The following is a 23193-nucleotide window of genomic DNA, read 5'->3' on the forward strand; positions in this document are numbered from 1 at the left end:
TCTCTCTTCTGCTTCACCCATTCTGTTTTTAAGGCTCTCTAATGTGTTTGTCATTTGATCTATTAAATTCTTCATTTCATTATGATTTCTCGTCACTATCACAGTTTCATGTTCTACTAGTTGTTTCATTTCATTTTGATTCCTCCTTAATATTTCATTTTCACGAGAGAGATTTTCTATCTTGTCCATTAAGGATTTCTGTAGTTCAAGAATTTGTTTTTGAGAACTTCTTAATGTTCTTATCAATTTTTTGAGATCCGCTTCTTGCATTTCTTCTATCTCATCATTTTCATAATCTTGAATTGGGGTGTCTTTTTCATTTGGGGGCGTCATAGTGTCTTCCTTGTTCTTGTTACCTCGGTTTTTGCATTTGTTGTTTGGCATATTGGAGATATTCTTCGGTTTCTTCACTGTGGTGTTTTTTCTTTTTATACTATGACACTAGATTAAGTGGACTGTCTGCTTTTGATGGAGCCTTAGAGGCTTGAGATGGGTGTGGCCTGAGAGCTCTGTTTGGTTCCTCAGGGTTGAGGGTGTGGCAAAGGTGACACTCCCAGGTTAGGCGTGGTAAATCTCTCTCTCTTTTTTTTTTTTTTTGATTCAAAAGGTAAGTAATTCTGCACAGCTGACCAGAATTGGAGGTAGTTAGCAGGCGAATGATATACCCACAGGAGCCAGAGATTGGAAGCCCTTTCCCAAGGACCACACAGGGAATCTCTGCTGCCCTCAGTGTGGGCTTCAATTCTCCTGCAGTCTCCCACTGGGTTGCCAAGGTTACCGAATTGTATCGTCTCTGGAGTGTACTCACTTGAATTCCGTGAGTTCTCTCCCCAACTGTCTCTTTTTTCACAGTCTCAGTTTCTTAGCACCACACATTCATTAGATCCTAATCTCCTGTTATTTCACACACACACACCCCAGAGCCAGGTTTTTGTGCTAGGCTCAGGGCCGGTGCAGACCTGAGGTCGCCCTGCTTATGATGTATGTCCAAATTGGCGCCTGCTCTTTGTCTTGCTCACCTTTGAGTGGTGAGTGGAGAGAGAGAAACTCGTGTCCATATCGTTCACTTTTTTTTTCTCTCTCTCTCTCTTCTAGTTAGCCTGGTGAACTTTTCCCCATGGGGTTTCAAGCCTGGTCCCCTCTAGTCTCCTCTTTCCGCTTGCCCGCCGGTGTCTCGGGATATTGAGGTTCGGCTCACCTCGCATTCCAGCACTGGTGTGTTGAGTCTGCCGCTGGTGTCCCGAACTTGGGCTCCCACACTCTCCACGCAGGTCCACTGTGAATCACTAGTTCTGGAAGAGTTTCCTCTGCTGTTTCTTCCCCTACTCTTCCTTGAACCTGCAGTATCTCCACTTTTATTAAACCGTCTCTCCCCGGACTATCAGTGTGCTCCCTTCCTATTCCGCCATCTTGCCACCCTCTCGGTTTTTGTTTTTTATTCATTCAACCAGTCTGTGTCTTTTAACTGGTGAGTAAAGGCCATTTACATTCAAAGTGACTATTGATAAATAACGACTTTTCCCTGCCATTTTTCCATGATATTCTTATTTTTTACTTTGCATTTCCTTTGTACTTTTCCTGAGAGTTTTCCTTCCTTTACCCTCTTCCATAGCGATGACCATGTTTCTGTGTTTCTGTGTGCATCACATCTTAGCATCTTCTGCAGGGCTGGATGGGTGCTGACAAATTCTTTCAGTTTCTGTTTCATGGAAGGTCTTTATTTTACCTTTGTTTATAAAGGAGAGCTTTGTAGGATATAGTATTCTGGGTTGACAGTTTTTTTTTTCTCTTAAGACTTAGACTCCATCTTGCCATTCTGCCCTAGCCTGTAGGATTTCTGATGAGCAGTCTGCTGTGAGTCTAACTGGATATCCTTCAAAAGTAATCCAGTGTTTCTTTTGTGTTTATTTTAGAATCTTTTCCTTTATGTTTTACTGTAGAGAGTTTGATTTCAATGTATCTTTTCTGGTCATGTCTATTAGGAGTTCTATATGTTTCCTGTACTTGGAGGCCCCTTTCTTTCTCCAAATAGGGGAAATTTTCTGTTATTATTTCACCAAAAAGTCCTTCTAATCCTTTCTCTCTTTCCACGCCTTCAGGATCTCATAGAACCTGTATGTTGGGTCATTTAATATTATCCTGTAGATTCCCAACAGTGTTTTAAAGTTTTCTAATGTATTCTCCTTGTGTTTTATCTGACTGTATAATTTCCTGTGCTTTTTTTAAGCTGGATATTTTTTCTTCTGTTTCACCAATTCCATTGTTAGGGCTCTTCACTATATGTTTATTTGTTCTACTGAATTCTTCATTTCCAGTATTTCATTTTGATTTCCCTTTAAGATCTCAATTTTGTGGGAGAAATTTTCTTTCATGTCATTATGGATTTCATTAGTTCATGCATTTGCTTCTGATTGCTTCTAAGCAGAAGCATGAAGCAAGACCCTTACCTTTCACCTTACACAAAAATCCACTCAGCATGGATTAAAGACCTAAATCTACAAGCTGGCACTATGGAATTATTAGAGAACATTGGAGAAACCCTGCAAGATATAGGCACAGGCAAAGCCTTCCTGGAAAAGACCCCAGAAGCACAGGCAGTCAAAGCCAAAATTAACATTTGGGATTGCATCAAATCCAGAAGTTTATGTACTGCAAAAGAAACAGTCAGGAAAGTGAAGAGGCAACCGACAGATGGGAAAAAATATTTGCAAACTATGCAACAGATAAAGGGTTAATAACCAGAATCTACAAAGAGATCAAGAAACTCCACAACATCAAAACAAACAACCCACTTAAGAGATGGGCCAAGGATCTCAATAGACATTTTTCGAAAGAGGAAATCCAAATGGCCAACAGACACATGAAGAAATGTTCAGGATCACTAGCCATCAGGGAAATGCAAATGTAAACCACAATGAGGTTTTGCTTCACCCCGGTGAGAATGGCTCACATTCAGAAATCTACCAACAACAGATGCTGGAGAGGATGTGATGAAAAAGGAATACTAACATACTGTTGGTGGGAATGCAAACTGGTTAAGCCACTATGGAAGTCTGTCTGGAGATTCCTCAGAAACCTGAATATAACCCTACCATACAACCCAGCCATCCCACTCCTTGAAATTTACCCATAGGAAATTAAATTGGCAAACAGAAAAGCTGTCTGCACCTTAATGTTTATTGCAGCTCAATTCACAATAGCTAAGACCTGGAACCAACCCAAATGCCCATCAACAGTAGACTGAATAAAGAAATTATGGGACATGTACTCTATAGAATACTATACAGCAGTAAAAAACAATGAAATCTGGTCATTTGCAACAAGATGGAGGAACCTGGAAAACATCATGCTGAGTGAAGTAAGCCAGTTCCACAGGGACAAATATCATATGCTCACCCTGATTGGTGACAACTAACTGAGCATTAAAAAGGAAACCTGAATAAGTCAAATGGACACTATGAGAAACAATGACTTGATCAGCCCTTATCATCATTGTTGATATACAATTTAATATTATATCCCTTTTAGTATTTTTGTTTGTTCTACTTAATACCATTGGTTGAGCTATGTAATTAACACACAATTATTCTTAGCTGTTTAAAGTTAACAGAAAAATGATCTCTGTTAAATATAAGAGTGGGAATAAGAGAGGGAGGGGATGTACAATTTGGGACATGCTCAAGCTGACTTGCCACAATTGGTGGAGTTAGAAATGTGGCAGGGGATTCCAATACTGTCCCATCAAGGTTGTATGTACCAATGCCACCTCACTAGTCCAAGTGATCAATTTTAGGTCACAATAGACCATAATGATAGGTCTAAGAGTCAAAGGGATCACATAAACAAGACTAGTGTCTAAGTAATCCTATGATCAATTTTTTGAATTCCACTTCTGGCATTGCTTCAATCTCATCATCTTCACAATCTAGTATTGAGGTATTATGTTCTTTTGGTGGTGTCATTTTGTCTTCCTTCATCTTGTTTCTTGGATTGGTGAGTTTATTATTCAGCATTCATTAGGATGTTCATTGGTTTCTTTTTGATTTTTTGCTATGGCAGTTTTTATCTTTGGACTATGTCTAATTGGATTAGTAGAGTGTCTGCTTTCAGGGAATATCTAGAGGCATGTGGTGGGTGAGAGACATGTCTGAGGCTACACACTCAGGTTTGGTGTAGTTAATCTTCTTTTTTATCAGAGGGGTGGTTTCCTCTTGTCTGTTGGCATAGGCTCAGCTGAGCTCCTCTCCTCAAAGGAGACCAGTGCCTGGGCACTAGCCCCAGTGAGTATATTATTCATCCACTCTGCCACAAGGACCACACAAAGGATCTGTGCCCGTCTTTAGTATGAGCTCAGATTCCCCAGCAGTGTCTATCACTCGGTAACCAGAGAGCCCTGATCATGTAGAGCCTCCCCCAGTGAATTCCCAATGTCACAGCCACACCCTGAGCCCTCCCACACAGCCTCAGTGTTTTCAAAGTCCCAGCACACAATCCTCCCACAGTCATGAGCATCCAGCCACCTGTCTATTCTCCCCACTAGACTCAGGAGTCTCCACAGGTGCTGGCGCAGCTGTTACGTACGTCCAAAATGGTGCTTGCTCTCTTTCAGCTTGTTACAGGATGCCTTTGCAGGATGATTAGGGAGAGAGAAAACATTCCCCCATTTGTTTTTTCTCCACTAGTTTGGCAGGTACACTATCCCCCATGGGGCTCCAAGCTGGATTCTTTCAAGGCTGTTCCTGCAGTTTTTTTTGCTAGTGGCTTGAGCTGCTGCAGTCTGGTTTCACCTTGCTCTTCAGTGCAGGTTTGGAGGCTCTTGGCTTGTGGGATCCTAACTTGTCCACATCTTTGCCCTCTACATAGGTCCACTGCGTTCCTCCAATTTATGTAAAATTTCCTCTGCTGTTTTCTCTCTAACTCTTCCCTGATATTGCACTCTTTCCACTTTTTAAAAAACTATATTCTCCTACATTCAAGTAGCAAGCTCCCTCCCTACTCAGCCATCTTAATCTACTCCAAGCTTCCAATCTTATCATGAGAATAGCAAGCTCCTTATGAGCTCCCAGTTTACTGTAAAGCAAATTAGGTATCCCACCCTTCTGATGGCTGTTTTATCATCAACAAGCCAGACAGGATAAAAGACTGCAAATCAGGTTTTTCCATGATTTTCTCCCCTGCCTTGTAACTGATTGTCAAGTTCTTTTCTTCCCCAAAATTGTGCTGCAGTACCACCTGCCCCTTCAAGTTTTGCCTCTCTTGGATTCCCCCTCTATGCCACTCTGGCTGGAGGTCTCTGACTCTAATAAATCTTGCTTTTAAACCATTAAAAAAAACTCTTAGCTAGATATCTCTGCTTACTTCCCCCTTTATATTTAGAGTATTACTAAAAGTAGTACTAAGAAAACTGAAAAGTAGTCCATTTGTCTACCTTACAAAGCACAATAACTTCTAGGTCCTCTTATGCTATTTATTAACATTTGCATAATATTGGGAAATGAAAACTAAATAGCCTCTGCATACATAAAGCCAGAATTTCTTTAAATTCTAATATAAGCAATGGAATAACAGAATTAGAAATTGTAATAGAACAGAATATCAAATCTCTAAAACAATGGCCTACATTTTCTTAAAAACTATAGACTTCAAGCAGGGAGCATGAAATCTAGGCTAATGCTGAAGACACGTGTTGACTCCTGTTGTCTTACCTGGGTTTGATACCTGGCTCTGGCTCCTGACTCCAGCTCCATGTTAATGCAGACCCTGTGAGGCAGTGGTGATGGCTCAAGTGTTGGGTTCCTGCCACCCATGTGTGAGACATAGAATGAGTTTCTGGCTCCTAACTCAATTCAAGCCCAGCCCTTGCTGGCATTTGAGGAATGAACAAGCAAATAAAACTCTCTCTCTCTCTCTCTCTCTCTCTCTCTAATAAATAACATTTTTAAACAAAATTAAAATCAAAGCTTCTAGGCTTACAAAAAAGTGCAGACTTCATGAAAGATATTTTCTTTTTTTTTTTTTTTTTTGACAGGCAGAGTGGATAGTGAGAGAGAGAGACAGAGGGAAAGGTCTTCCTTTTGCCATTGGTTCGCCCTCCAATGGCCGCTGCGGCTGGCGCATCTCACTGATCCGAAGCCAGGAGCCAGGTGTTTATCCTGGTCTCCCATGGGGTGCAGGGCCCAAGGACTTGGGCCATCCTCCACTGCACTCCCGGGCCATAGCAGAGAGCTGGCCTGGAAGAGGGGCAACTGGGATAGAATCCGGCGCCCCAACCGGGACTAGAACCCGGTGTGCCGGCGCCGCAAGGCGGAGGATTAGCCTGTTAAGCCACGGCGCCGGCCATGAAAGATATTTTCAACTCATTTAGAAAAAACTGTATCAGTGTATAATATATTACACAGAGAGATGACTTGAAAGCTTTTCACAGTACATTAAAAACAATTTCAATTCTTTACAGTGGATAAGATTCCACAGATGTCATTTATATGTCACAATTAATTGCAGTTTCATTTAGATTTTGCAACGTAATTAACTGCTAATGATTATATACCAGCATTTTAAAGACATGCACTTTTAAAACATTTAATTCAGAAGTAGATGTGGGGCTGGTGCTGTGGTGCAGCTGGTTAAAGCCCTGGCCTGCAGCTCTGGCATCCCATATGGGTGCTGGTTTGAATCCTGGCTGCTCCACTTCTGATCCAGCTTTCTGCTATAGCCTGGGAAAGTAGTAGAAGATGGCTCAAGTCCTTGGGTCCCTGCACCCACGTAGTAGACCCAGAAGAAGCTTCTGGCTCCTGGCTTCGGATCAGTCTAACTCTGGCCATTGTGGTCATTTGGGGAGTGAACCAGCAGATCGAAGACTTTCTCTCTCTGGCTCTACCTCTTTCTGTAACTCTGTCTTTCAAATAAATAAAATGATTTTTAAAAAAATAATATGTAACCATATATCAGTTTTATATTGATTTTGTTCTGGGCTAGTAATTCATGTTATATTCATAATGATAAGCATTGTGAAAACACCTATAAATATAATATGCCCTAGCGATCCTGTAGAAGGCCTGTATTCTGTGTCAACATTCAGATAAATAGCTTTCATTTCAGAGTAAATATTTTCAGTACACAAAACTATAATGTGGCAATCCAAAACCTACACTGGTCATGTAATTTAACCTTTAATCCAGAAATGTATCACTTATCCATTGAGTACTTAGTAAATCACTGTGGGCAATACAAATGTATTTAAATCATGACCACTGTCAAAGAACAGGTCATTAAAGAAGGAGGTACCTTTCTCTGAAGGGAGGAGAGAACTTCCACTTTGATTATGACCTTGTTCAAATATGATCAGAGTCGGCAAATTCAAAAGGCTTTCATAGCCTTGGCAACTCATGACAAGAGCCTAGGGTGATTACTGACGCCATAAACAAGAGTGCCAATTTGTTAAGTCAACAACAGGAGTCACTGTGCACTTACTCCTCATGTAGGATCTCTGTCCTTAATGTGTTGTACATTGTGATTTAATGCTATAACTAGTACTCAAACAGTATTTTTCACTTTGTGTTTCTGTGTGGGTGGAAACTGTTGAAATCTTTACTTAATATATATTAAACTGATCTTCTGTATATAAAGAGAATTGAAAATGAATCCTGATGTTAATGGAAGGGGAGAGAGAGTGGGGGGTGGGAGGGAAGTTATGGGGTGGGGGGAGCCATTTTAATCCATAAGCTGTACTTTGGAAATTATATTCATTAAATAAAAGTTAAAAAAATCATAACCACTGTCTTTAAATATTTAAAATTTAAGTGGGAAAATAAGAAATACAGACATAAAATCAGTGGTATTCTGGAGTTAGCTCATGTCAGCATATAAAAGCTGACTTAGTAAGATTTCAGGAATTTGGCAAGCCTGTTGTTAAACATGGTTATGGTTAAAAATTAAGTCATATAAACTTACAATTATAGCAAAAACAAAAGCAATAAATATTCAAAGCTTATCACTTCCTATTTATTTTATTAAAATTTACTATCATATATGTTCTTTTTAAAAAAGATTTATTTATTTACTTGAAAGTCAGAGTTACAGAGAGAGAGAAAGAGAGGCAGAGAGAGAGAGAGAGAGAGAGAAAGAGAGAGGTCTTCCACGCACTGGTTCACTCCCCAGTTGGCCGCAACAGCCAGAGCAGCACCGATCTAAAGCCAGGAGCCAGGAGCTTCCTCCCTCGTGGTTGCAGGGACCCAAGCACTTGTCTCATCTTCTACTGCTTTCCCAGGCCATAGCAGAGAGCTGGATCAGAAGTGGAGCAACCGGGTGTTGAACCGGCGCCCATGAGATGTCAGCACTGCAGGCAGTGGCTTTTACCCCCTACACCACAGCGCCAGCCCCATCATCTATGTTCTTGAGGTTTTTACATCTTCAAGAACATAGAAATACTATATAGTGGCATGCAATTACAAATCTCTCCTCAACTCCATGTTCAGAGATGTCATAGCCATGGTATGAATCTTTATTCCATGGAAAGAAAACCTTACAAAACAATGGCCCATCACCCTCCCTGGCCATCCAGCTGAATATTGGACTTTTCCTGGCACACCACTGGCAAGGGTGATAATTAAGAGTGCAAAGCAGAATGTGTTAAAGGCCACTTAAATATTTTAGTATTATAGACATGAGAGTTTTTAGAAAAGGGTGTGATAAATAATGGTCCTCAGAAATAAGAACAGGAAGTTTTACAAAGGGGACTAAAAAATAAACTTGGCAGTGATTTCATGACCAAGAAAAGCTACAGACAGAACAATAAACACACTAAGTCTACCTGTTAAGTGGCTTATTTCTTCCTTGTTAAAGATTAACTTTACATTGGTATATTCAGTTGTGTAATTTTTTTTTTTTTTTAGTTTTTTTTGACAGGCAGAGTGGACAGTGAGAGAGAGAGAGACAGAGAGAAAGGTCTTCCTTTTTGCCGTTGGTTCACCCTCCAATGACCGCCGTGGCTGGTGCGCTGTGGCCAGCGCACCGCGCTGATCTGATGGCAGGAGCCAGGTGTTTATCCTGGTCTCCCATGGGGTGCAGGGCCCAAGGACTTGGGCCATCCTCCACTGCCTTCCTGGCCACAGCAGAGAGCTGGCCTGGAAGAGGGTCAACCGGGACAGAATCCGGTGCCCCGACCGGGACTAGAACCCGGTGTGCCAGCGCCGCAAGGCGGAGGATTAGCCTATTGAGCCACGGCGCCGGCCGTGTATTTTCTTTTTTTAAAATTAATATAAAGAGAACAGATTTCATGCATTTCATAGGTACAGTTCCAAAAGATAACCACACTTCCCTCCCTCCCTCCCCCTGCACGCTCCCTCCCTCCCTCTCGTCAGTTTTTGCAGACATTTTAAATCATATATTCACAGGCTTAAGTCACCACTAACCATAATATTCAACAAGTAAAATGTAGGAAGACCATAGTTCCACAGGAGTATAAAGCAAGGGCTAAAAGCGACAATGCAACATAAAATAGGAATCAAATTTGATATTAACAGGCCCTAAATTACAATTTTTTCCTTCAGAAACTTTGGTATTGTTTCTGACCTCTGTGCCTTATCTTGTTAGCTCTTGAATGCTCTAACTTCTATGATACCTACTCAATGACCTTTAACAATTTTCTGTCTCCAACACAACACTTCTGTAGTCTTGCCCATGCATACACCTTTGCTTAATCCCTTTAACTGCCTAAACTTAGCTTCCTATAACACTAAACTCTTGCTGCTTTCTGGGTGAGTTCTAGGACTTTGTACACATTTAGGGCCTGGAACAGTCCTCCCTCTTTCCCCTCCCCACACTCTTACTTTAAGGACAACATAGCTGATACCTACTCCAGGGAATTTTCTTTTTATTTATTTATTTATTGGTTGATTGATTGATTTTTAAAGATTTATTTATTTATTTGAAAGTCAGAGTTGCACAGAGAGAGGAGGGGCAGAGAGAGAGAGTGAGAGAGAAAGAGGGCGGGGGAATCTTCCCTCCGATGGTTCACTCCCCAGATGGCCGCAACGGCCGGAGCTGCGCCAATCTGAAGCAGCTTTAACAGATCTCATATTCCAGCGAGACGAATAATCAAATAATACATGATATAAATGACATAGGGCTGAGGGATAGAGAGTGATGAGAGGCAATATTTTTGAGAGGCTTGGTCAGCAGACAATTCTTTGAGGAGGTAACATTTGAGCAGAGATATAAATAAGGTGAAGATCAAATTATGCAAAGATCTAGAAGTTGTTCAAGCAGCAGGTATAGGCTCCTGGTTAGGGGGGCTGTTTACATGATACTCTTTCCTAGGATAGAATTTAATTGCAGGGACAGAATTGTGTGGGAGCAAATGAATTCTAAAGTCATTTCTACCACTAGTGTATCAGACACGTGGTCTTGGGCATGAAACAAGTTATTTGAACCTCAATAACATTATTTGTGAATGAAAACAGTACTACCTTTCTTACCTCGTGGGAAATTTGTACCTCCAATTAGCTAAGATGGGTGAAAGGGCTTTGAAAATTCTAAAAGGTAACAATTCAAAGTGTCATTATTTACTTACAGTTGTTTCAGTTGTTTTCTGGAGGGCAAATTTTTGAAGAGGGCTTTGACATTCACCTGCTGTCAAAATCCATCATAATATTCCTTTGGGAACAAGTTGTGAATGTGCCAATATTCCTTTTTCCAAGCTTAAGGATCTGATTGGCAATCAAGTTGTGAATGTTTGTGTTAGGCTTGAAACAAGGAATATTAATCTTTTTAAAATCTCACTCAGATGGGATGCCTCTTTTTGTCAGAGAAAATCTGCTTTTCAAATATAATAACTCTAGACAAATTGCAAACATTTTTTTAGATGGAGAAACTCAAGAGCAGAGTTGAGTAGTCACAGTCTCCGCCACTTATTTTATTCCTTCTGTTCTTGTACTCCATTACACACACACACACACACACATACATACACACAGACACAGTGGCAATCAATATGTTGGGTTTGATACAGTTTTTATATATTTCCTTCAAAATTTAGGTTTGAATGTATTTTCAGTTTATGTTATGATACTGTAGAGTTTTGCATTTCTGTTCTCCATAGTGTTCCCATAGATTTAGTACTTATAGCTGTTAACATTTAGTTTATCTAGATTCTAGAATGTTTAATTTTCTAGATGGTCTAATTTTCCACCTAACACTTATGCTATGGTCTTTGCTCTAAAAAGCATCTATTTGGTAACAGTCAGGTGTATGTCTTTGAGCCCAATCTGGGGCTTCTTAGTATTTGTTCCATCTTTTGGAGCTTAGTTGATGAGAGGGAGTTACAAACCTGTGATAAAAATACTCAGACAAGGCCGGCGCCGTGGCTTAACAGGCTAATCCTCCGCCTTGCGGCGCCGGCACACCGGGTTCTAGTCCCGGTTGGGGCGCCGGATTCTATCCCGGTTGCCCCTCTTCCAGGCCAGCTCTCTGCTATGGCCCAGGAAGGCAGTGGAGGATGGTCCAAGTCCTTGGGCCCTGCACCTGCATGGGAGACCAGGATAAGTGCCTGGCTCCTGGCTTTGGATCAGCGCGATGCGCTGGCCACAGTGGCCATTGGAGGGTGAACCAATGGCAAAAGGAAGACCTTTCTCTCTCTCTCTCTCTCTCTCTCTCTCTCTCACTATCCACTCTGCCTGTAAAAAAAAATACTCAGACAATCTCAGCAAGCAATGATCTTGTTCTGTTCAGTCAGATTCCAGCTGAGCATTAAAACTACTTCCTCACTTGGGCCACTCTCCTTCTAAATGTGGAAGCTAAAGAGGTTTCTCAAGTGATTTTGTATAGTCCTGTTTTCAGAACGCCACTGCCACTGCAGAGTCATCTCATGAAAGGAAGGCTGGGGCCACTTCATTCCCAGATTCAACATATTCCTGTTTCCTCAATTCCTATAATGAGTTTTATGTTGAGCCAGATGAAACTGCATTTATACAAATGCATAATTGGCCAGCTGTTAAAGTGGGAGCCAGCACAAGCTTCCAAAACAGCAGAAAAAAATCCTCTCAAAAAATTTCCATTTCAGAAGTGTTATAATTTTGTATCGAAATTTCATAAATGGAGTTTTGTACCATAAAGAAAATGAACACCTGCAATTAATTATACCATGTAGAGCATACTGGCATGTTGCAAGACACAAGTTGAACCTTTAACCCTCTGAGTGCTTGACAGCTTCCAAGAGATAAGCAACTAACTACTTGGCATTGCTTTTCATTAGTTACCCAGCTTGGCGGCAGATTATTATACTGAAAGAGTACAGTGCCCATGTGCTTCTGTGTAGTCATACAGGTTTCTGTCCTAGCACTCACTAGCTCTGTAATTATTGAATAGGAACACTAGCTCTCTTAGTCTGTTTCCCCATTTTTTATAATGGGAAAAATATATCTACCACATAGCCTTAGAAAAATTACTTAAGTTAATTCATGAAATGTTCCTAACTTAATGCTTGGCAGACAGTTCATGGTCAATAAATGTTAGTTCTGTTTTTTTTTTTTGTTCCCCCAAGAAATAAATGGAAGAGCATATAAAAAAGATAGAAAAGAAATTTGAATGCTGAGAAGAGGTGGGACTTTTATAAACTTACACTGCTCTAAGCTCGTTGTTCCTCTTTTTTTTTTTTTCTTCTAGGTTTATTTGTGTATTTAAAAGGCAGAGCAACAGAGACAGATAGACACACACACACATACAGAGATCTTCCATGGGCTGATTCACTTCTCAAATGGCTGCAAGATTCAGGTCTGAAGACAAGAGCCCAGAACTCCATCCAGGTCTCCCATGTGGTTGGCAGGGGCCCAAGTACTTGGGCCATCTTCTGCTGCCTTCCTTGGATCACATTAGCAGGAAACTAGATCTGAAGCACAGCAGCTGGGACTAGAATGGGCACTCCAATACGGGCTGCTGGTGGTGTCAGCAGCAACCCAATCTGCCGTACTATATTGCCTATTCCTGCATGTTGAGCAGGGATTGGCAACCCATGGTCCACGGGCTAAATGCAAAGACCACAAGGCTTTATAATGTCAGCAAACGAAGAATGATTTTTACATTTTAATAGTTGAAAAAAATTTGATATGTCATGAACCATGAAAATGACATTAACCTAAAATTTCATTGTTCATAAATACAGTTGCATGGGAACACAGCCACTTACTCATTTGTGTCATCAATGATTATTTCTGTGTTCTAGTTGACAGAGTAGACACTTCTCAACTTAGGATGTAGTTTCATCCCGATAAACATATTTTAAAGGGCCAGTGTTTTAGTGTAATATGTGGAGTTGCCACCTGCAATGCTGCCATCCAATATGTGTACCAGTTCGTGTCCCAGCTGCTCTACTTTCAGTCTAGCTCCTTATTAGTGATCTGAGAGAAACAGCATGTAAAACCAGCTGTTTGGGTCTCTGCCACCCAAATGGGAGACCTGGATAAATATCCTGGCTACGAGTTTCCACATGGCTCAGCCCTGGCCATTGTGGTCATCTGGGTAGTGAACCAGTGAATGAAAAGCTCTCTCTGTGTATGTGTGTGTGTGTCTTTCCCCCTCCCTATGTAACTCTGACTTTCAAAATAAATGAATAAACCTTTTTTAAAAACCCACTTTAAATTGAAAATGCCATAAGTAGAAAATATACTATATAACATCATAGCTTAGCCCATCCCACCTTATACATGCTCAGAACACTTACATTAGCCTATATTTGGACAAAATCATTTAACACAAAGTGTACTTTATAATCAAGTATTAAATATCTCAAGTACACATAAAGATGGGTATTTTGTAGAAAGGATAGGATACCAAAACACAAAATCAAAAAACTGTTGGCACCACAACACACTGTAGAGTTATCATTTGTTTCCCCTTCTTGTGACTGTGTGGCCAACTAGGAATTACAGCTGCTTCCACTGACCAGCATTTCAGGAGATGTCCTAACACATATCACTAGCTTAGAAAAGATCAAAGGTTCGGATTTGAAGTGCAGTTTCCACTAAATGTATGCATATTGCTTCACATGACAAAAACATCCTAAGATAAGCCATCATAAATTGGGAACTATCTGTAGTTGGCAAAAAATCTAAAATATTCATTATGTCCTTTTATTGAAAAAGTTTACCAACCCCTGATCTGGAATTTTTTATTGTATGCTCTCTTGCTCCTGGGAATGGGCACAATATGGATGAACGAGAGGCAATAATCCAGAGTGGGAGCCACTTTTACAAAATGCGTTCACCTAAGGCCCTCCCAAATTTTTTACTTCTAACATTATAGAGGAGAAAACATAATTGCCTTTAATCTCTTATCTCCTGCCCTTACTCTTCTCCAACTAATTCCACCATCTTTGGGAGAAAAGATAGGATGCTGCTTGCTCCATGCCCCTACTTCTTTAGCAAGCATACAACTGGCCTGGAATACCTCCCTGTTTAAGCTGAGACATTAGAAGTTTATTGCAGTAATTCTGGTGAGAGGATGGAGGGCTGAACCAAGATATTTTAGTAGAGATGGGATGAAGTGGCCAGATTTCAGGTATATTTTAGAGGAAAAATTAATGGGACATGATAGCCATTTCATGTGGGTGGTGAGGGAGGGAGAAGAGTCTAACTGGGTTCTTGGCATCATGTGCTACCAAATGGACTTGTTTAGCTGCCCTATATCCTTTCTGGATTAAGAACTGATACAGCTTTGCCCATCCTTTGTATCAGTAAAACCACAAACCCAAAGTGGAGGATTAAGGTTTCATTTTACACCGCAACATATATAAAATACTATGCAAATGTCACCACATTAGAGCAAGCAGATTCTGTGGGGCAGGGAGGACTTAATCATGACTTAATTATTTTATGTGTGCAAATAGATTTATAACTGATTTAGAAATGAACTTACTGAATATAATCTATTTATAGAATAGGGTTTCAAAGAAAAATATCTACTTCTCACACCTAATTTGTGTTTTCCAGGCCTGTCAGAGAGTTTGCCATGCCAAGAGGAGCCAACACATTTTGCTACTGTTCCAAAGCAAATGTGATTGTTACTGGAGGTAAGGACAGATCAGGATACAGAGAGATTCTTTTCATTCAGAGAGTACTTTCCTTGATTTTTTTCTGGGAATAACACTTTAGGAAATTAAAAAGCCTTTTTTGGCTTCTGGATTTGATGGTACAGTTATAAAAGCCCAAGAATATGTGAAACAAATTGCTCTGTATTTTACTATAATTTGTTTTTATTGTTTTGTGTTTTGGCCGTAGAGCTTTAATCCATCTAGAACATATTTTATGTGTGAAAGTGTGAGTTCCTGGCCAGCGCCATGGCTCAATAGGCTAATCCTCTGCCTGTGGCACCAGAACTCTGGGTTCTAGTCCCGGTCGGGGCACCGGATTCTGTCCCGGTTGCCCCTCTTCCAGTCCAGCTCTCTGCTGTGGCCCGGGAGTGCAGTGGAGGATGGCCCAAGTCCTTGGGCCCTACACCTGCATTGGAGACCGGGAGAAGCACCTGGCTCCTGGCTTTGGATCAGTGCAGTGCGCCGGAAATAATGCGTTGGCCGTGGTGCCCACTTGGGGAGTGAACCAACGGAAAAAGGAAGACCTTTCTCTCTGTCTCTCTCTCTCTCACTGTCCACCCTGCCTGTCCAAAAAAAGAAAGAAAGTGTGAGTTCATGAGCTCTAAGGGAACTCTAGAGTCCCCAGCAATAGAGGTTCAGTTGTGCAAATATGTGCATTTTTCTAGAGGGAAAATCAAAAATTTTGTCAAATACACAAGAAGGTCAAGAGCTACTCATCTAGAAGCAACAAAGAAGGCCAAGGCAGGAACCTCACAGAACACTGACATTTAAGAGATAAGTAAGGTAGAAGACAGGCAGCAAGGTCATCTACTGAGAGTAAAGGAAAAAATAACACTGCTAGAAATTTCAGCAGAAAGGTAGCACTGAGGTATTGCTTGATGCTCAGACTCCTCATTTACCATACTGGAGTTTTAATATATTTTGATGGCTTTGAGTCTGGGCTCTGGAGTCAGACTGTTTAGGTACAAATCCTGTCTCCATCACTTGCTAGCTATATGGCGAACAGGTTATTTATTCCTCTAAGCTTGAATCTCATCCACAAGTGAAGTTGAATGTAGTTTCTGCTCATAAGGTTATTGTAATAGCTAAGCAAATTCAAATAAAATACTTAGCATCTTACACATAGTAAGCACACAGTACAAGTTTGCTAAGAATATCATAAACAATAAGAAAAAACCCATATACTTTGTATGTTGGCATTTAAGGTTCATTGAGATAATGTATACCTGGTATATTTCTAACAGATATTAATTGAATTTATATAAACACATAGGCAAAATCATTTTTTTCAGACTATGGAAGATCGGTTAGAATAGGATGAAATCTGAGGTTCCAATCAGGAGGCTGTTACTAATGCCTTCAGTAAGGAGAGTATTTGAATTGTTCCCGTGCTATGGGGAAAGAAAAGAAAAAAATCATTCTCAAAGACATGGGAAATGAATTATGCAAAAGGTCTGGAAACAGAGTGATTCTGAAGATTACTAAAGTAAATCAACCACTCCAAGTCTGCACGGTGAGAGAGAGGGAAGAAGAGCAATTGTATTGATGGTTATGCAGAAATTAGGAAGATGTACTCACATGGAGAAAAGGAGCAAATGAAAGCCCACTTTTGGACTTCAACGTGAAGTGTTGATTACAAACCCAGGAAGAATTTCCTTTTGCTGAAAAAAAAAAAAGCCCATTAGAAAAGTGGGACATTAGGGTTCCCAGGCTGCCCACAGGGAGGAGAGAATGAGCTCCCAGGCCAGATCACCATACAGGAGACAGGAGGTATGTAGGCTCACAGGATGTATGTGAGCAAAACAGAAACACAGATACAAGGAAGTTGTGTTGGAGACTTGAGCTTTGGAAGAGAACAAGAAGACTTTTTTTAAAAAGAAAAAAATTCTATCATCAACAAGAAAAAAATCATTAAATATACCATTTGGCCAAAGAGTTAGAGAAATAATGCAAAAGAAGAGCCAAAATGTTAAATGAGTAAGTGTTATTGTTTTTTTTTTTTTTTTCATCTAAGACTTCTTTAAATGTCTTACCTCCAAACATACCTAGCAGACAATGTTTGGCTTCTTACCTCAAGTATCTTGCTTTACCTCTGAAATATCCATATTACAAAGTATGAGGGCAGCCAAACTTTGACTTCCTGGCTGGGTCATTTCCCCTAAGGGAATAAATAAGTTTTTCTCCATATATTATGCATCCAAAATCTTATATATATAACAAATTATATATTTAACTCTATACTCAGTTTTGGGCCTCCTACAATATCTATTTGAAATTAGCTTACAGTTCAAACATAATTACAAAATAATATAGCAATCCAGAAGGTAGAGAAGCTGAGTTTCATCATCACCTGTCCATTAACCAACTGTTCAAATTTCAACAATCACTTGATCTTTCCCTGTTGCTCATTTTCCTCATCTAGCAAAATTAGGAAGTTGGACTTTGGCCTACCTGTTCATATGCAGACTTTAAACTAAATAAACTAAATACCTCCCTGGGAAAATTCAGAATACAGTTTGTCAATGAGATACTATTCAAATATAGTTAGAGCATTATGAATTCAGAAAAACAAAGCATCCATTGGCCACATACTTCTAAAATTCAACTAAGGACATCAAGAAAAGAAAGGAAGGGCTTGTGACTAAGAAGTCTGCAAAGTAGTCCATGAGAGTCATGGCTTGGACTGGGAGCAAGTTTCCTGAACCTTGTTACTGATTATTCTAAGAATCACTCATCTTTCTAAACTGTGCATGCCAAGAATAATTATCCGTTAAAGAGCTCCCTTACCTAGGTGTAAAACACACAAAGATAGATGCTAGGATTATGTTTTGAAAAAAAAAGTGGGATGCTTCTATTATGATTTTGTGATCCACTGCTGTCTGTTTCTGAGTTGATAACTATCTTAATTTGAAATTAAATGAAAATGGGAACATTTCCTGGCCTCAACCACAAGTCAGAGGAAGGTGGTGGGCACTCCAGGAGATGAGAAAAAGATTTCCTGGTGTGGTGATATTCATCCAACATGGTTGAGAATCAAGTGCAGTTGGTGCTATCCACACCACTGCATGCCCCTAGTTAAAAATACTAGCCTTCTATTTCACTTCAAGTCAAATCCTGCACACAAGACTCCCTGAGAAAGGAGAGCTTAAACATGTGGCCAAAGTGAGATTTAAGTTCTAAAATATGATGATTGTCACTTGATGCACACCAAACGACCATCTCCTCTGGACAGCTTGGTGTTCTCACACAAAAGAAAACAAAATGTAAGTATTGACAGTTTTCATCTACTTTGCAATCTCAGTATTTTAGTTATTTCTGGAATAAAAAATGTGTTTGATAAAGTTCTGGGACTTAAACTACTTCAGTGTTTGTGGATTAAGGCATTTGACTCCTATTAACCTTAGTGTTCATTTCATTATAAAATTCTGATCTAGAGTTTGAAAACTAATTAATTATATGAGTTTTCTTTTTTTTTTTTTAATTTATTAAACTTTTATTTAATGAATATAAATTTCCAGAGTACAGCTTATGGGTTACAATGGCTTCCCCCCTCCCATAACTTCCCTCCCACCCGCAACCGTCCCCTTTCCTGCTCCCTCTCCCCTTCCATTCACATCAAGATTCATTTTCAATTCTCTTTATATACAGAAGATCAGTTTAGTATATATTAGGTAAAATTTCAACAGTTTGCCCCCATATAGCAACACAAAGTGAAAAAAATACTGTTGGAGTACTAGTTATAGCATTAAATAACAGTGTACAGCACATTAAAGACAGAGATCCTACATAATATTTTTTTAAAAATTAATTAATTTTCTATGCCATTTCCAATTTAACACCAGGTTGTTTTTTTTTTCATTTCCAATTATCTTTATATACAGAAGATCGAATCTATATATTAGTAAAGATTTCATCAGTTTGTACCCACACAGAAACACAAAATGTAAAAATACTGTTTCAGTACTAGTTATAGCATCACTTCACATTAGACAACACATTAAGGACAGATCCCACAAGGGATGTAAGTACACAGTGACTCCTGTTGTTGACTTAACAATTTGACACTCTTGTTTATGCCATCAGTAATCTCCCTAGGCTCTAGTCATGAGTTGCCAAGGCTATGGAAGCCTTTAGAATTCGCTGACTTTGATCTTATTCCGATAGGGTCATAGCCAAAGTGGAAGCTCTCTCCTCCCTTCAGAGAAAGGTACCTCCTTCTTTGATGGCCCCGTTCTTTCCACTGGGATCTCACTCACAGAGATCTTTCATTTAGGTCTTCTTTTTTTTTTTTTTTTCTTTTCCATGGTATCTTGGCTTTCCATGCCTACAATACTCTCCTGGGCTCTTCAGCCAGATCGGAATGCCTTAAGGGCTGATTCTGAGGCCAGAGTGTTGTTTAGGACATCTGCCAACATGCTTCCCATGTTGGATCCTTCTCTCCCTTTTTGATTCTATCAAGTTTGTATTAGCAGACACTTGTCTTGTTTGTTAAATTATGTATTCTTAATGAGTAGAGTGTGTCAAATAGAAGTTTAAGTCTCATACACATACAAGCCACATTTGTGTTGAGGGGAGGTGGGCAGAGATAGGATTTCCATATAAAGTATTTTTGGGAAATTGGTTAAAGTTAAGGATTTTCTTAATTAGGATTTGTAAGAATTTTAAGACCACATGATTTGATAATCTCTAAGGCAGATATAATATAAAGCTTTTCTCACCCTTCTTTGCTCTTCAAACACTTTTTCCGTTAAAGTATTTAATTAATCTATCATTATAGAGAGTAGAAATTATTGGAAAACATTCATAGATTTGGGAATTGGAAACGGTATTCAAAAACAAATGTCAATCATCAACTTCCACCTCATATCACAATTTTCCTATTGTTATTAGTCAGTCAAAAGTTTCTATTCAATGCTGTTTCACACAATGTAATAAAATCCTCAACCATCACTAATTCTGGAATTAGGATGGAGTATCATGGTAATAAGAATAAGCGTATCTTCTCTTAGACTGAACATCAAATCAAAACCAAATCTAAAATACTCAATATATTCACCATTTAAATGCATAAGCAGGCAATTTATATAAATATTAGAATGCTATACCTCATCAAATTCTTCAGTCATTTTTCTGATGATTTCTGCATTCTGCATATTTCGAAACATCTCTATTCTCACAGTACCTCGACATCCTGAACACTGGATAAAAAAGTTGATTAAATCCAGAAGTGCGATGTCCCTGTCTTGTTTATATGATTCAATCCAGTCATCCACCACGGACTGCATTGCACTTTTCCCCAGTTTGACCACCTCAAACAATGTGACAGGTTCCCCTTCACCATTCTGTTGAGGATGCCCATTAGCTCTTCCTCGGCCTGTTCCTCTAACTCCAGCTTCAATTCTGCTCTTCTCTCCTGGAGATTTTCGAGGTTTCTTATTTGTAGATGGAGGCCGGCCAGGACGACCCCTTTTTCTTTTTCCTTTGACCTCTGTTTCTTCAAGTTCGCTGCCAGCATCAGAATGGGCAGTAGTTTCATTAGTTGAATCCTGTAACACTGGCAACTCTGAGGTAATCATTGCTGGAAAGTTTGTCCCACAATGCAGGAAAATACTCAAGCGCTGCAGAATGCAAAATTTTTAACAACCACAAGGCAATCCAAAAAAGCTAGGAATAGAGGCCAGCACTGTAACACAGCAGTTAAAGCTGCCACTGGTGATGCCAAAAATCCCATACAGGTGCCGGTTCATGTCCCAGCTGCTCCACCTCCTACCCAGCTCCCTGCTAATGGCCTGAGAAAAGCAGCAGAAGATGGTTCAAGTGCTTGGGCCATGCAACTCACTTGAGAGACTGGGATGAAGTTATTGGCTCCTGGCTTTAGTCTGGCCAAACCCTGACTGGCTGATGAGGCCACCTGGGGAATGAACCAGGAGATCAAATTTCTCTTTAAAATAGATAAATAAATCTTACCAAAAAAAAAGCTAGGAATAAAAGGGAGCTTCCTTAACAAGATAAAAAAAAATTAAGGAAAAGTCCACGGTTCACATCATATCAATGGTGAATGACTAAAAGCTTTCTCTATTAAGAACAAGACAAGGGGGAACCATGCTGCTGTGGTGTAAAGGGTTAAAGCCCTGGCCTACAGTGCTGGCATCTCATTATGAGTGCCTTGAGTCCTGGATGTTTCACTTCCAATCCAGCTCCCTGCTAATGCAGGGAAAACAGCAGTCCTTGGGCCCCCACACCTGTGGTGGATGGAATGAGGTGAAAAAGTCAATTATATGAGTTTTCTAGCTCTTTCACAAAGGTAAGAAAACACTGAGCAACATAACTGACAAGCAGCTCATACTTATCACCATGCATACTTTATTGAATTTTCACAGTTATGGAGCCTCTATTCGTAGAAAATGCAAATCCCTATAACTGACAACACATTTTCTCAGGAGAATGCTCTTGTTGATTAGTCAGTCAGCCAAGCACACTGCTAAATGTGCAGTATGTACCAGCTGATGACTCAAAGACACCACGAAAGCAGCTTTCTGAGGTATAGTTGAATGTGTTACAGGTACTGAGACGTTTGATGGTCTTGACAAGACAGAAGCTCTTGCAAGAAAAAAAAATAAAAGCAAAACAAAACACCAAGACAAAGTATTTACAAAAAAACAACTGCTAATTTCCTGAACGTTATTTTGGTGACCATCAAGGATTTATTACCCAAAGTGTCTCCACTAGCCATTTTAAGAATTAAGCTCCTAGTATGGAAAGCCAGTGTATAAAAACAATTAATTGCCATCAAAGATGTCTTAGGAGCTTTGCAAATGCTTTTTCATCAACATTTTTTTACACCACTGCTGTGGACTAGGCACCATAAATATTACAAGTATCAAGTCGTATCCTTTTTCTTCAACGGATTCACTCAGGAGTAGGTGCTAAGCCTAGCAGTTAAGGTGCTGGTTAAGATGCCTGTAACCCACACCAGACTGCCTGAATTCAATTCCCACCTCTGGCTACTATTTCCAGCTTCCTGCCAATGCAGTCTCTGGAAAGTTAGCAAGTGATGGCTCCAGTAGTTGGGTTCCTGACGCCCACATATAGGTTTCCAGATCCTGGCTCTAGTCAGCATTGTGGGCCTTTGGGGAATGAACCAGCAGATGGGAGCTCTCTGTGTCTGTTTCTTTCTGCCTCTTAAATAAAAACAAGAATAATTCAAAGTTTCATAGTACAAATAAGACAAGTCTATAGAAAACCATACTATAACATAGAACATGAGTCAACAGATGATGATAATGATAACAATAATAATATAGAAAAAATACTCTGGTCACTTAAAGCTTAGTTTCAGGTCCCTTTCTGCTCATTCTGGATCCAAAAAGCCATGACACGGACTACATAAGGACTTCCTTACTATTGATGAAAGCAAGCAGATATGGGGAATTCTGGCAGTACATGTAGGGAACCTCTGGGAGACCAGGTTTCTTTCACAATGTATGTTGGACAAAACTCTTAATTGAAGAGACTTGGACATTTCTTAGGTGGCATTCTTCTATTTTGTTTGTCATCACATGATATATAAGTTACAGACTTTCTCTGTGGACCAGTTAATCTTATCTTCCAGGAGTGATAATGCCCATTTCAAGGGTTCCCCAAACCAACATTTTCTAGGACTACCTATGGGTCTGAGGTTCGGGTTCTGAACTTACCTAAGTATTATGATACTTCTTGGCCATTTCCAGTGAAAAGAACATGCAGACAAGTTAATGTATTATTGGAATTATTCAGTTTGAAACATGTAACTGAAAACCTGAAGGTTTTCTCTTACATATAAATATTCCACTTTGCCCTGTAATCTCACTATGGTAATTTCTCCTTCCAGAGCACACAGTCATAAAACTTCAGGGCTGAAAGAACTCTTAAAGATCACAGTTTTACAGACAAAGAAACTGAGTCCCCAGAAAAGAAAGCAATGTTCCATAAGTGGTGCAACTGGTTAGATGCGGAGCTGTGGCTGAGTCAGTTCTTGTTCCCATCCCTGTGTTCTTCCTTGACCACAGCAATTTGGTTCACTAGAGGCTGGCTCCCTCTTGCTTTTCTCTGTGAACTGAGCCAGCTCATCT

The 23193-nt window shown here is 39.9% G+C and overlaps 1 protein-coding gene across 1 annotated transcript in view; it reads left to right on the top strand.

The window, feature by feature from the left end:
• The window catches only part of LOC133773805 (WD repeat-containing protein 64-like), a 155703-nt gene that overhangs the window by 49360 nt on the left and 83150 nt on the right, over window positions 1–23193 (top strand). The window contains exon 9 of the mRNA XM_062211387.1: window positions 14982–15061. Within this exon, the coding sequence (XP_062067371.1) occupies window positions 14982–15061 (80 nt within the window). The remainder of the gene's footprint in view (window positions 1–14981; window positions 15062–23193) is intronic.

The sequence above is a fragment of the Lepus europaeus genome, chromosome 14 (genome assembly GCF_033115175.1).
Source record: "Lepus europaeus isolate LE1 chromosome 14, mLepTim1.pri, whole genome shotgun sequence".
Taxonomy (NCBI): Eukaryota; Metazoa; Chordata; class Mammalia; order Lagomorpha; family Leporidae; genus Lepus; species Lepus europaeus.